The following is a 13704-nucleotide window of genomic DNA, read 5'->3' on the forward strand; positions in this document are numbered from 1 at the left end:
TAATATCTCTTGGTAAATTGACATCTGCTTGTCCTAAAAGTATTTCTCTAAATTTGTTTTTGTTTTTACCAGTTTCCCAAGTGTACTAAGAATTCCTATCAATTCTCTTTCTCCTTTTTTGGTGGCATAATAATAATGTTGCTATAGGTGCCTTATAGTGATGGTTCTTGTTTTTCATTAATATCATATGGATTTTTGCAAGGATGCTTCCCTAATTTGTTATGGTCCATTTCACAGTTTTGAAAATATACATTAAGAATGGTGTTGCAGGGGGCAGCTAGGTGGCGCAGTGGATAAAGCACCGGCCCTAGATTCAAGAGGACTTGAGTTCAAACTCAGCCTCAGACACTTGACATTTACTAGCTGTGTGACCCTGGGCAAGTCACTTAACCCTCATTGCCCCACAAAACCAAAACAAAACAAAAAAGAATGGTGTTGCAGAAGTGTTCATTTCTTTTCTTTTTTGGGGGGGAGGGGAGGCAATTAGGGTTAAGTGACTTGCCTGGGGGGGTCACACAACTAGTAAGTGTCTGAGGCTGGATTTGAACTCAGGTCCTCCTAACTCCAGGACTGGTTCTCTCTCCACTGGGTGACCTAGCTGCCCCAGCTATTAATTTCGTTAAAAGTTTTGAATTCACAATGTCAGTAAATCTCTGAACACATTCAGCTACAGCTTCCTTTTTGATATCTTGTGTACACCCTGGGTTTAGACCTTCTTCCCCTTGACTAATCTACTCATCGTTTTCAGACTTTGTCTTCTTGGCTTGCCTGGTCCTGGTTCATAGCTTGGGCTTCCCAGGCCTCCTCTATCCATATCACATAGCTCAGGCAAGAGAATCCTGGGTTTTCTAGGGACACCTTCCTGTATCGACTCAAATAATACAAGTGAACAGCCACCAAATTCAAATAAAAGGGAGCAGAGGATCCCGTGTAAAACAGGGACATGTATATATATATATGTATGTATATACACATATATACATATATGTACACACACACATATATAAATATAAAAACACCACAGCTGTGCCAAAAGATACGCTTGAATATAAATACTCAATCCTCTGCTCACAGGCTTAATTCCTTACTTAATTTTTTCTATAGGTTCAAAGATAATTCAAAGTATGTTCTATGATACATTTATAAATCACATGCACAAAAATCACTTTCTACAAAAAATGTAGAGACTTTCTCTAATTGGTTTTGTTTTGGTTTTTTTTTGCCTCCATCCCAGACTAGAATCTGGGAAATGTCCTATGGACTGACTTTCTCCTTATCTTTCATTCTTTTTTTTCCCCTCAGGGCAATGAGGGTTAAGTGACAGCTAGTAAGTGTCAAGTGTCTGAGGTTACATTTGAACTCAGGTCCTCCTGAATCCAGGCTTGGTGCTTTATCCACTGCGCCACCTAGCTGCCCCCTTCCTCCTTATCCTTCAAAGTTGAACTGTGAACTCATATAGATTTAGATAAACCTCATTGTTAATGAGTATATCATTTATTAGCAGTATCAAGTAGCATGGAAAACAAAATTGAACATGAAAATAAGATTTTAAAGCCTGCCATTGGATTGTTGGTGGAGATTTCATCCTTCTCTCCCTCCCACCTATATCATGCCAGTCTGAATGGGTGAAAGGAATGACAGGTGGGAATTTTCCCATGGGAGGGCAGGGATGGAAAAACGTGAAGTTGTGGACTAGATTTTACTTTTACTAACCAAAGTAGGTGCCAGTTAATGGTGGCAAAATTAAAGGTGTGATTGAATGGCTCTATGTGGCTGATGTGGGGTAGAGGAGGTGCTCATGGGAGTTGAATAGATGGAGGAAGTGGGCATTTCTATTATTGTCCCCCCCCACACACACATGGTAGTCACTCTCTATGGCATCTAGATTGATAAATACACATGGGCAATTTTCTTTGTCCTTTTACTTTTCAGTTTAAATCTCCTTTAATTAAATTTGTAAGTACCTAGCAGAATATATTCTTAGGAGCCCTTGTTAGGTACCATCCATCTCTGCCTGTCAATCTTGTGATTTAAGCCGCAGTCCAGCAGCTCAGTCTATAAATATTATTTCCATCCCTCTTGCCTCCCATTTCCTCATTTTTTACCTCCTCCTTCACTGTTCTTATTTCTATATTGAATCTGTTATAATTCATAATGTTGTGGTTTTATTTGTGCATTTCTCTCCCCCCAAAACCTTTAGTTTCAAGCCTTTTTGATCAAATCCTTAGGGCTCCTGCCACTCCTGCTAGTATGGTGATAGGTAGCAATGACACTGTCTGGGAAATGGGTGCAAATGAGTACAAAAATTCTCGAGAATATTCTTTTCCCATGAAATTTGCTTTTGGTACTTTTTGGAGTCACAACATAAACTTTATATATTCACAATAAAAATAACTATTAATAATTTCCCTGTTGATTCCTACAAGTGAGTTCCTCTACTGAGGAACACAAACTCAGGCAAATCCGATTAAGGCAGTGATGGATTATGTGTCTGTGGTCCTAGGACTAGACTGAAATCAGAGAGGCTCATCCCCCTAAATTTGGCCACCAGCTGATGTAATCTTTGGCCACATCGATTAGAGCATGGAAGGAATTGTGATTTACATTGGTGGAAGAAATATCCACACTGATGAAATGATGCCTTGATTGGCCTCTGGAACTAAGGCTCAAACTGAATCACTATTAACATAGCTTCCTGGTTCCCTCTGGTTATATTAATGAAACTTTGCTGGTCACTTTAAGGCAAGGGTTTTTAACTTTTTTTCTGTCATGGACCCCTTTGACAATCTGGTGAAATCCATGGACCCCTTCTCAGAGCAATGTTTTTAAATGTATAAATAAAATACAGAGGATAGCAAAGGAACCAATTAGATTGAAATTCATCTTTTACTTTAAAAAACATATTCACAGACCCCAAGTTAAAGCCATTTGCCTTATTAAGACATAAGAAGGCCAACCTACATGGTCTCTTCAGTTTAGGTGAAAGACCCAGGATTGAGTCAGTCACTATAGCCTGTTTTGCTGACCAGAGGCATTTCAGCATAAAAGAGGTGGGGGCTGCCTACCCAAACTCAATGCTGCAACATTCTTGTTAAGCACCCTTTCTATTCTATGGCTAAGTAAACCTTCTTTTATTACCTGTTGAATGGCTTATGAACCTAACCTAACAGGGGATCATTCCAAGTCATCCTATTCACTAGAAAGACCAATTACAATCTGGTCCTAACTTACTGTTTTAATTTTTTTTTTTTTTTTGGGTGAGGCAGTTGGGGTTAAGTGACTTGCCCAGAGTCATACAGCTAGTAAGTGTTAAGTGTCTGAGGTCGGATTTGAACTCAGGTCCTCCTGAATCCAGGGCCAGTGCTCTATCCACTGCGCAATCTAGCTGCCCCCTGTTTTAATTTTTAATCCTGTTACTACCCTATGTGAGCCCTTCACTACAGTCAAATGGATCTACTCACTCTCCTCTGAACAAATGTGTTGTCCAACAGTTTCTTTCACCAAAATCTCATTCCTTCTTCTACCTTTTTGAATCTTACCAGCTTTTTTAGTGTTTGGTTCAAGTCTTAGTTTCTTTGTGAAGCCTCCTCTGAGCTACCCAGACCCTCTTATTTCTCTTTCTTTTGTCTGTACTCCACTAGTACCATTGTTACCACTTATCTAGTATCTGTCAAATACTTCAGGTTATCTTTATATGTGTATACATTGTGTCTCTTTAACTATATTGGAAGCTCTTTGAAGTCAAGGACATATTATATCCACAACACAGCACAGTGCCAAGACAAAATATGTACCAAATAAATATTGGTTTATTAATGAATAATAATAATATACCTTATATTTTTTCCGCTTTCCACACAAAATACACACAAACTAAATGGGTTGTCCATTAGTATGTATTTTTCATCCATTTTTTTTTTCATGTAGGTGGTTAACTGGTTTCTTTAGAATAATGGATTTCACTGAAAAGGTTTATAGTGTTCTGGAGGCTTGATGGCTCCATGTATACTTGAATAATGGAAATAGCATAAGTTTGTTTTAACCATGAGAAATATCAATAGATTCTTCAGTAGGAAACTGTCATGACATTATACATTTTGCAGGGAAATATAATATTCATATTTGGATCTGATAACCTATTTTTATTTTTATAGTGTCATACCAATTACATTCCTGTTTGTGGCTCAAATGGAGACACTTATCAAAATGAATGCTTCCTCAGAAGAGCTTCTTGTAAACATCAGAAAGAGATAACAGTAGTGTCAAGAGGACCATGTTACTCTGGTATGTATTATACTATTATGGTTTTTGCTTTTTACATCACAATCATTTCAGAATATACCTCTCTCCCTTCCCTTTAATGCCAGAACTCTTATAATAAAGAATTGTCAATCAGAACTGTCCAGCGCAGCAACCATGTCTTTGTCTTCCATTTTTTGACCCTCCTAATGCTTCCTCATGACTACTTAGAGTTTCATTTTCTATCCTCTGGTAACTGTATTTAACCTACATTCTGTTTCCTTTTTATGTTGTTTCCATTTATAGGATTATAGTTGCATACATTGTTCTCCTGGTTCTTCCTTTTTCACTTAGCATTAGTTCATTTAGATCTTCCCATGTTTCTCTGAATTCTTCCCATTTATCATTTCTTGTGGCATAATAATGTTGCATTACTTTAATATACTACAGTTTATTCAATCATCCCCCACTTTGGGTGCAATTATTTTTGCTACCATAAAATATTAATGCCATTAGTATTTTTGCATAAATGAGACTTTTCTTTTTGTTTTTTTATTTTCTTGACCTACATGTCTAATAGTGGGCTTGCTGGGCCAATGGAAATAAATAGTTTAATCTTTTCTTTTATAACTCCAAATTATATTTGAGAATTTTTTTTTACCAATCTACAGCTTCACTAACTTTATTAGTGTCTGACTTGCCACAGCCCTTTCAACATTGACTGTTTCCATCTTTTATCATCTTTACCAATTTAATTAATGTGAGGCAATGCCTCAGAGTTGTTTGTGATGATTTGGAGTGTTTTTTTCTAAATTATTGTTAACAGTTCATATTTCTTGGTGGAGTTATGAACTGATTCAACCATTCTGGAGAACAACTTGGAACTATGTCCAAAAGGTTATAAAACTGTGTATTTTGACCCAGCAATACCACTACTAGGTCTGTATCCCAAAGAGACTGAAAAAGGTAAAGGACCTATATGTACAAAAATATTTATAGCAGCTCTTTTTTTTTGTGGAGGCAAAGAATTGGAAATGATGGGATGCCCATCATTTGGGGAATGGCTGAACAAGTTGTGGTGGACATGTGGTGAACATGATTGTGATACAATACTATTGTGCTATAAGAAATGATAAGCAGGATGCTTTCAGAAAAATGTGGAAGGACTTACATGAACTAATTAAAAGTGAAGTGAGCAGAACCAGGAAAGCATTGTACACAGTAATAACAATATCATACAATGATCAACTGTGTATGACTTAGCTATTCTCAGTAATACATTGATCCCACACAATTCCAAGGAACTTTTATGAAAAATGCTCTCTACCTCCAGAGAAAGAACTGATAGAGTCTGAACACAGATCAAAGCATACTATTTTTTACCTTCTTTATTTTGTGAGTTTTTTTCTGTTTTCTTTCACAACATGCCTAATATGGATACATGTTTTGCATGACGGCACATGTATAACCTGTATTAAATTCCCTACCTTCTCAATGAGGGGAGAAGGGAAAGAGGGAGAGATTTCGGATCTCAAATTAAAAAAAACATGTTAAAATTGTTTTTACATGTAATTGGAAAAAGTAATATACTAATTAAAAATAGTTCACATTTCTCCTTTTGGAAACTATTTCTTCACATTCTTATCAGAGGTTGGGGGAAAGAAGAAAAGAGTAGGAGATGATGCCAAGGGATTTTGAGGAAGAGAAGGGTAGAAGAGGGAACTGATGTCAAATGGCTTCAGTTTTCTGAAGCAGGGTCCTCAGCTAAGAGATTTGGAGGAGAGGAAGATGTGTGAGACTTCAGGAGAGGAGATCTGGAATAGCTTCAGAAGGGAGCAAAATTGGGAAACAATTAGAGAAGAATAAAAGCATCGCCGTGCTTCACTGATGGCCTGGTTGAAGGACAGAAATCTGTAGCATACTCAGTAAACACAGCTGTGTGACTTCCTCCAGTTCTGTTCAACAGAATGTGAGTAGGAGTGGAGGAGATGTGTGATATGACTTATCCAGGGCTGAGATTTGGCAAGAGATGAATAGTGATGGGAAAAAGGAGTGAAGAATTCAAGAACTGATTACGATGCAGAGTTCAATTAGTTAACTGGTGCAGATTAGAAAGAGAGGAAAGTGAAGTCAGAGCAATGGTAGTGGTCAGAGAAAACACTGAGGGACAGAGGAATTGAAGGTCATGATGGAAGCAAAGAATGGGTTTAGGAGGGTTAAGGAAGGGACAGAGATAGAATGATACAGTCAGATAGAAGAATGTCAGATTTTTTTTTTAATTAAGGAAATAAGAAGTAGAACACTTGTGGATAATGGTGAGATGTGAGGTGTGACCATACCTGGGTGTGGCTGAGATGAAATCAAATAGGTTGTGGGTTTTAAAATGTCTAAGGAACTGGGAGATTGTGTGGAAGTCAATGGGCATATACATATGGGGTAGGTGGTCCAGAAGTCAAAGCCAGAACCAGATCCAGAAGCCTAGATTGGAAAACCTGCCCTGAAATCAGAAGTAGTAAATCCAAAGCTAAGAGGAGTTTGCATAGAGAAGATATAGGAGAACAACACAGTGGGAAGAACATGATGTTGTTGTTATTGAGTTGTTTTTAGTTGTTTCCAACTCTTCTTGACTCCATTTGGGGCATCCTTGGCAAAGATACTGGAGCGGTTTGCCATTTCCTTCTCCAGCTTATTTTACAGATGAGGAAACTGAGGTAAACTGGGTTAAGTGACTTGCCCAGGGTCACACACCTAGGAAGTATCTGATTCTAGATTTGAACTCAGAAAAATGTCTTTCTGACTCTTGACCCAGAACTCTATCCACTGCACTATCACCTAATTGCCCCAAAGAATGTGATACCTTAAACTATAAGAATTTGGTTCATACAAAGTCTGCCTTTGATGTTTCCATACATTTTCTGTCCTCTGCACACTCAAGCTCAGTTTTCATTATATCCTGTCACAAGTACCAGGGATTGGTTTCTGCCAATAGCTACTCTACTGACTCCTGATGTAAGGAGACCATCCTGATACTTTTTTTTTTTTTTTTTGCGGGGCAATGGGGGTTAAGCGACTTGCCCAGGGTCACACAGCTAGTAAGTGTCAAGTGTCTGAGGCCGGATTTGAACTCAGGTACTTCTGAATCCAGGGCCAGTGCTTTACCACCTAGCCACCCCCCTGATACTCTCTTAAAGGCAAAGGGATACCTTCACTCTGGGCATATGTGAACCCTCTAGGCCTCACTGCATAGCTACCACCTATCTATTCAAGGTCTATTCTTTCTATTGTGTTGTTTCATTAGTTGCCCATTGAGAGAGGGATGATAAGCCTCATAGAAATGAATTTTTCCTTGTAGTGTGTGGTCCAGGGTTGATAAATTGAGAGATTTTATTTCAGAGAAAGTGAAACAGTAGGCCATAAAACTGAAAAACATTCCATAGAAACAAGCAGGCCATCTCAGTGGTAATGGTGGATTTCTCACAGGCAAACATATAGGTCATTTTAGTATCAGCACAACTATCAAGATGGCGCCTTATTCTTGGGATGGAGGCAGATCAGTGACAAAGTACAGGGCACTGAGGCCCAGAAGCTCTAGGGATTTGATAAGGATTGTAGTAATACGAAGATTTTCTTCTCAGGGCCTTGACCTGAGCAGAGACCTTACACGTCTAGTTGACTTTATGTCAAATGCGTGGCCACCAAAAGCCATGTTTTAAACAACTCTACATGCCTTGGAGCTGATAAATCTTGGTACAGTTACAGTATTTTCATCTGGGCTTCTCCAAGTGGTATATATTGGTAGGAGTATGGATATAGGAAAGTATCAGAAATGGAGCCCCCTTCTGAGTAGGGGTAGCTCATAACTACAGTAAATAGAGTCTTGCTTCTCCTACTGTCCATAGGATCCAAGGATCATAGATTTAAAGCTGGAAGTGACCTTATAGGTCCCTGAGCCCAGCTTCTTCCATCCTTCTCTTCATTCCCCTTGTTCCCAATTTACAAATAAGTAAACTAGGCAAGATTTGAACTCAGGTCTTCCTGACTCCAAGTTCAGTACTCTGTCTCCTGATCATTATGTCTAGACAAGTTTGTATAGCAGCCTAGTTTTCTGTCAGCAGGAGTGCTTGGGAAGTCTGACTTTCAGCTCTCACTCAATTCTAGAATCTTTTCATTGCTTCTGGCTTCCAGGGTTATAGACTTTCCTAAAACTAAAACAAACAGAGAAGAGTGTCTTCCATATTGGCTGCAATTTAAGTTTGGAGATTAACTGCAAATGCTTCCAATTTCTGTGAGTGGTTTCCAGGCTGATTTGGTATAGGACTTCCTCTGGGTCAAGGGTCCTTTACTTATGGTAAAGATACTGTGGATAGATACCAGGGCATCCATAAACTTAGGAGCATATTGCATCTTTATTTCAATATAATCGGTTTACTTTGTAATCTTATATTTTGTATTTTTTTCATGTAGAAACATTATTCTGAGAAGGGGGTCTATAGGCTTCACCAGACTGTCCCAAGGGATCTATGGCACACAAAAAGGTTAAGAACCCTTACTGTAGGTGCCATTTCCAGACCTTAAGTACTGCTTTACAGAGAGACATTCTTTCCCAAATCATATAATCCTATTTAACTCAGAGAAATTTCTGGTGTTACTCATGTATCCAGGGTATGGCATATTAAGGGTAAGATTGAAAAAAAATTTGGTTCCTTTGATGTACTCTGGAAAGGTCAGCTCCTACAATACATGATAAATGAGATTTGGGGATTCCAGAATGAAGCCTTTCCTGGAATTCATTAACAGTATTTTCCACTGCACGGGACCACAGAAAAGTTTTCAGGTTTTTTTTTTAATAGAGTGATGAGGTAGACCATCAGGGAAGGGGGGAAGGGAATAAGCATTGATATAGCACTTGTTATGTGGCAGGTGCTGTGTTAAATGCTGGATTATCCCATTTGATCCTCATAATGATCCTGGGAGGTAGGTGCTATTACTAATATTACCATTTTACACATGAGGAAACCAAGGCAAACAGCAGTTAAGTGACTTGCCTAGGGTAACAAAGCCAATAAGTGTCTTAGGTGGGATTTGATCTTAAGTTTTCCTGACTCCAGGCCCAGCATTCTTGTTGGGGTTTTTGTTTGTTTGTTTTTTTGCGGGGCAATGGGGGTTAAGTGACTTGCCCAGGGTCACACAGCTAGTAAGTGTCAAGTGTCTGAGGCTGGATTTGAACTCAGGTATTCCTGAATCCAGGGCCAGTGCTTTAACCACTAAGCCATCTAGCTGCCTCCCAGGCCCAGCATTCTATCAATTGTTCCACCTCTCTATCAGGATGGAAAACCTGAAGATGGGCCAGTAGTGGTAACCTAGGAAGTCTAGGAACTACTAAAAGTCTTCTGTTTGGTGTGGGTTTCTTATTTCAATAGAGCAGCTACCTTGTGTGGCTAGCCCTTAACCCTTTACAGCCTGTAAGGTGCTCTATAAACTTTATTTCTTCCCTGGTTTCATTGGTTTCACATAAAGCCACTATTCATGGATGTGGACTAGTACTGTCAAGAATGATTGATGGTGCTATATTTAGTCCCAGTGGTCCCCTAGTATGTCATTCAAGTAGACTCTTCCCCCAGGGGAGTAGGTCTTTTTGAAAGATGACATTTATAAATTTTTGGAAACATGCCAGAGATTTTACGTTGTTTAAAGGGCATGACAATATGCTCAAACTGGTCATCCCAGGCCCAAAATGCAATTTTTCACTTACCCTTCTCTCTTATGTGAATTATGTTATAGGTACAGTTTTTAAAAATTATTTTTATTCCATTAATATTATCCAATTATATGTAAAACATTATTAATCATTAAAAAAATTGAATCCCAAATTCTCTCCTGCCCTTCTGTCCCTCACCCCTCCTTGAGAAGGTAACCGATTTGATATCAATTATACATGGGAAGTCATACAAAAACATAGTTTCACATTAGCTGTAGTACAAAAGAACACACAAACAGAATAAAACAATAAAAACTTTAAAAGTTTTAAAAAGTATGTTTTGATCTGCATTCAGAGTTCATCAGTTCTGTCTCTTGAAATGGATAGCATTTTTCATCAGTTTTCAGTTCCTTTGGAATTGTCTTGAATCAGCGAGGGGTGGCTTTTTTTTGTATTTTATTTTTTCCAATTGCATGTAGACATAATTTTCAACATTCATTTTTATAAGATTTTGAGTTTCAAATTTTTTTCTCCCTCCCTTTCTCCTATTCTCCCTCCTCAAGTCTAATTTTGAGAGCACAATTGTCTAGTCTAAACTAATTTAGGAGATTTGAGATTATGGGTAGGAATAGTTCAGTAGTCATGAGCAAAGCAAAATCCAAGACAAAATAGATCAAGTTTGCCTGTCAGTGTCAGAGAAAGGCTTCATGGAAGAGGCAGCATTTGATCTGGGTCTTGAGCAATGGATAGCATTTCAATAGGTGGAGATGATAGAGAAAGTTATTTCAGGTAAACAGAATATTATACTTTCAAATTTTATTTATTTATTTAAAAAAATTAATTTTTAAAAATATTGAGTTCCAAACTCCTTTCTTCCAGCCTTTCCCCTAACCATTAAGAAGGCAAACAATATGATACCTATAATACATATTAAATCATGCAAAACATATTTCCATATTTAGCTATTTTGCCTCCCAAAAGCAAAAAAAGTAAGAAAGTGAAAAAAAATGCTTTAGTCTTCACTCAGAGTCCATCAGTTCTTTCTCAGGAGGTGAAGAGCATTTTTCATCATGGGTCCTTTGGGATTACATTAGATCTTGATCAGAATGGCTAAGTCTTTCACAGTTATCATCATTACAATATTGCTGTTAATGTGTACAATGATCTCCTGGTTCTGCTCATTTCACTTTGCATCAGTTCATTTAAGTCTTCCCAGGTTTTTATGAAATCATCCTGCTCCTCATTTCCTATAGCCCAATAGTATTCCATCACAATCATATACCACAACTTATTCAACCATCTAAAGAGAATGTTATGAACAAAGAAATGGAGACATGAAAACACAGGGCGGCACATACAGGGGATGAGAAGTAATTTATTTAGGGATAGAAATGTAGATGACCAGGCATGGAGTCATTTGAGATAAGGCTGAAAAGGCAGGGGAGCAGCAGATTATGGAGAATTTTGATTGCCAAGACAAAATAAGGGGTTGAGACTTTACACAGGACGCAATAGGGAGCTTTCTGAGGATTTTTAACAAAAGAGTGACACGACCAGATCATGCATGAAGATTAATCTGGCAGTAGTACAGCTTTGGTTCTGGTGAGAGGCTTTAATAGGCATTTTCTTTATTTACACATGCAGTGATTAATTGGTGGAGCTCTGTTGTGATTCATTATGCCTGATTGACACACTTGGAGCTGACACAGTTGTTCCCTGAGACAGAGGCAGAAGGGGCTCATTGGCTCTAGGACGCAGCTGGGGTACTTATGAGTGATTGTCCACACGCTGCTGCTTCAGGCCCTCCCAGCCAGCAGTAGCTAGTGCCCCATCTATATATTTAATAGTAGTAGGGAAGAGATGGTACATTTATGCTGACTCTCTTCCTCGTGGGAGAGTGGTTGTGGTAAGAGGCTGGTAAAAGCATCTAATAAATGCTTGTTTTGATTATTTATGAGAGCCTGAACTAGGGTGGTGGTAGGTGTATAAGTGGAGAGAAGGGGACAGGAGATATACTTGGCCTAAGCACCAGGACAGCCTGGTGACTGGGTTTACTTGGAAACAAAATGACTAAACAAAGGCTTGCTTAACTAATACAGTTAGAGTAAAATAAGTTGCATGTGGTTCATGAGTATTTTTACCAATCTACAAAGTTGCCTAATGAACTTTCTTTGTTTATTCTAGGGATGTTACTATGGAATAAACCGGGGGAAATGCTGGGAAGTCCTCCATAAACACTAACATGTTCTTTACTATTCCCTCTTGGTTTTTTATAAAGATTTCATGCTTATCACCCCCTTCTGTTGCATATATCATTACAATGTCCATTTTCTTCATTTCCTTATGCTTATTTCTGTCTTGTAATTGCTAAGTTTAAAAAAAATCATATAATATATATTATAGCATATTATGTTATATAATTATATATTGTATAGTATTTTATGTTAGCTTCTTCCATATGATAAATAAATTAATGTCATTAGTAGTAAATCACATTACAAGTTATGCATCCTTTTGAGAATGGTTTTTGAAGGCTGTTTATTCATCATATGTCGATTTTAGTCACAGAGGATGATATTTTCTGGCCTAAGTGACTTGTCCTTTTCCTCAGGTATCACTTTTCCTAGACTTGGGGCCCATCTGTATTTGGGCTTGCAGTTTTCTGCCACTGACTCTTTTAATAAGAGGTATATAGAAGGGGAGGGCAGTTAGGTGGTATATAGTGGATAGAGTGCCATGCCTGGAGTCAGGAAGATTCTACTTCCTGAATTCAAATCTGACCTCAGACACTTGCTAGATATATGACCCTGGGCAAGTTGTCCTTTTTTTGCCTATATTTTCTCATCTGTAAAATGAACTGGAGAAGGAAATGGCAAACCACTTCAGTATCTTTTCCAAGAAAACCCCTAATGGGGTCACAAAATGTCAGACACGACTGAAAAATGACTGAACAACAACAAAGAAGGACACATTTTCTTTTCCTCCAACAAACACAGAAGGAGAACACATTTTCTTTTCCTCCTCCATGCCTAGAAAAACATGTCAACTGTACTTTCCTAAGCTTGGAGAGGAGTTGAATTTAAGCTTCTTCAAGTGAATTGGTTTTTATAATGATAATTTATCTTTATTCAAGAAAAGTTAAAAAAGGGAAACTTTTCTATATGACTGAAGACTGTCCTAATTTTAATTTCATAGGCAGGGAAATGAATGCAAGGCTGGAAATCACATTTCGTTTTTTGATAGCATCAGATCATCTCTACAGGTGAAAAACTTGGGCGAGGGGAAAACGTATTTCCAGGTACAATGTTAATATTTATGTGTATTTTTCTTTTCAGACAATGGTTCTGGCTCTGGAGAAGGAGGTAAGTTTCAAGTAACAATTTCATTTGTTTTATTTTAATAAAAGTATATTTTAGTGATCATTTTCTACCTAAGAAATGTTATTAAGCCAAAAGTGAGGAAAGAGCATAATCCATTGTAATCCTATTAAAATGATCAGTCTTCAAAGGAATCTTCCCAACAATCAATTAGAGCAGAATATATTACCTGGGTAGGTACTGAATTCCCTTTCATTGTAGGTTTTGAATGAGAGAGAATGATTATTTATTGGAAATGCTACAGAGACACCACAGGGCATAGAGAAAAGAGCAGTGGACTTAAGTCAGCAGGCCTGGAACAGAGTTTCTGACACTTCTGAATAGTTTGACTGTGAGGAAGTCACTTAATCTTTCAGGGCCCGAGTTTCTTCATCAATGAAGTAGGTATTT

The 13704-nt window shown here is 38.0% G+C and overlaps 1 protein-coding gene across 1 annotated transcript in view; it reads left to right on the forward strand.

Annotated features, from left to right (window-relative positions):
- The window catches only part of TMEFF1 (transmembrane protein with EGF like and two follistatin like domains 1), a 145185-nt gene that overhangs the window by 67089 nt on the left and 64392 nt on the right, over window positions 1-13704 (forward strand). The window contains exons 3-4 of the mRNA XM_043975419.1: window positions 4155-4284; window positions 13273-13299. Coding sequence (XP_043831354.1) covers window positions 4155-4284; window positions 13273-13299 — 157 coding nt within the window. The remainder of the gene's footprint in view (window positions 1-4154; window positions 4285-13272; window positions 13300-13704) is intronic.

Source organism: Dromiciops gliroides, chromosome 1 (assembly GCF_019393635.1).
Source record: "Dromiciops gliroides isolate mDroGli1 chromosome 1, mDroGli1.pri, whole genome shotgun sequence".
Lineage (NCBI taxonomy): Eukaryota > Metazoa > Chordata > Mammalia > Microbiotheria > Microbiotheriidae > Dromiciops > Dromiciops gliroides.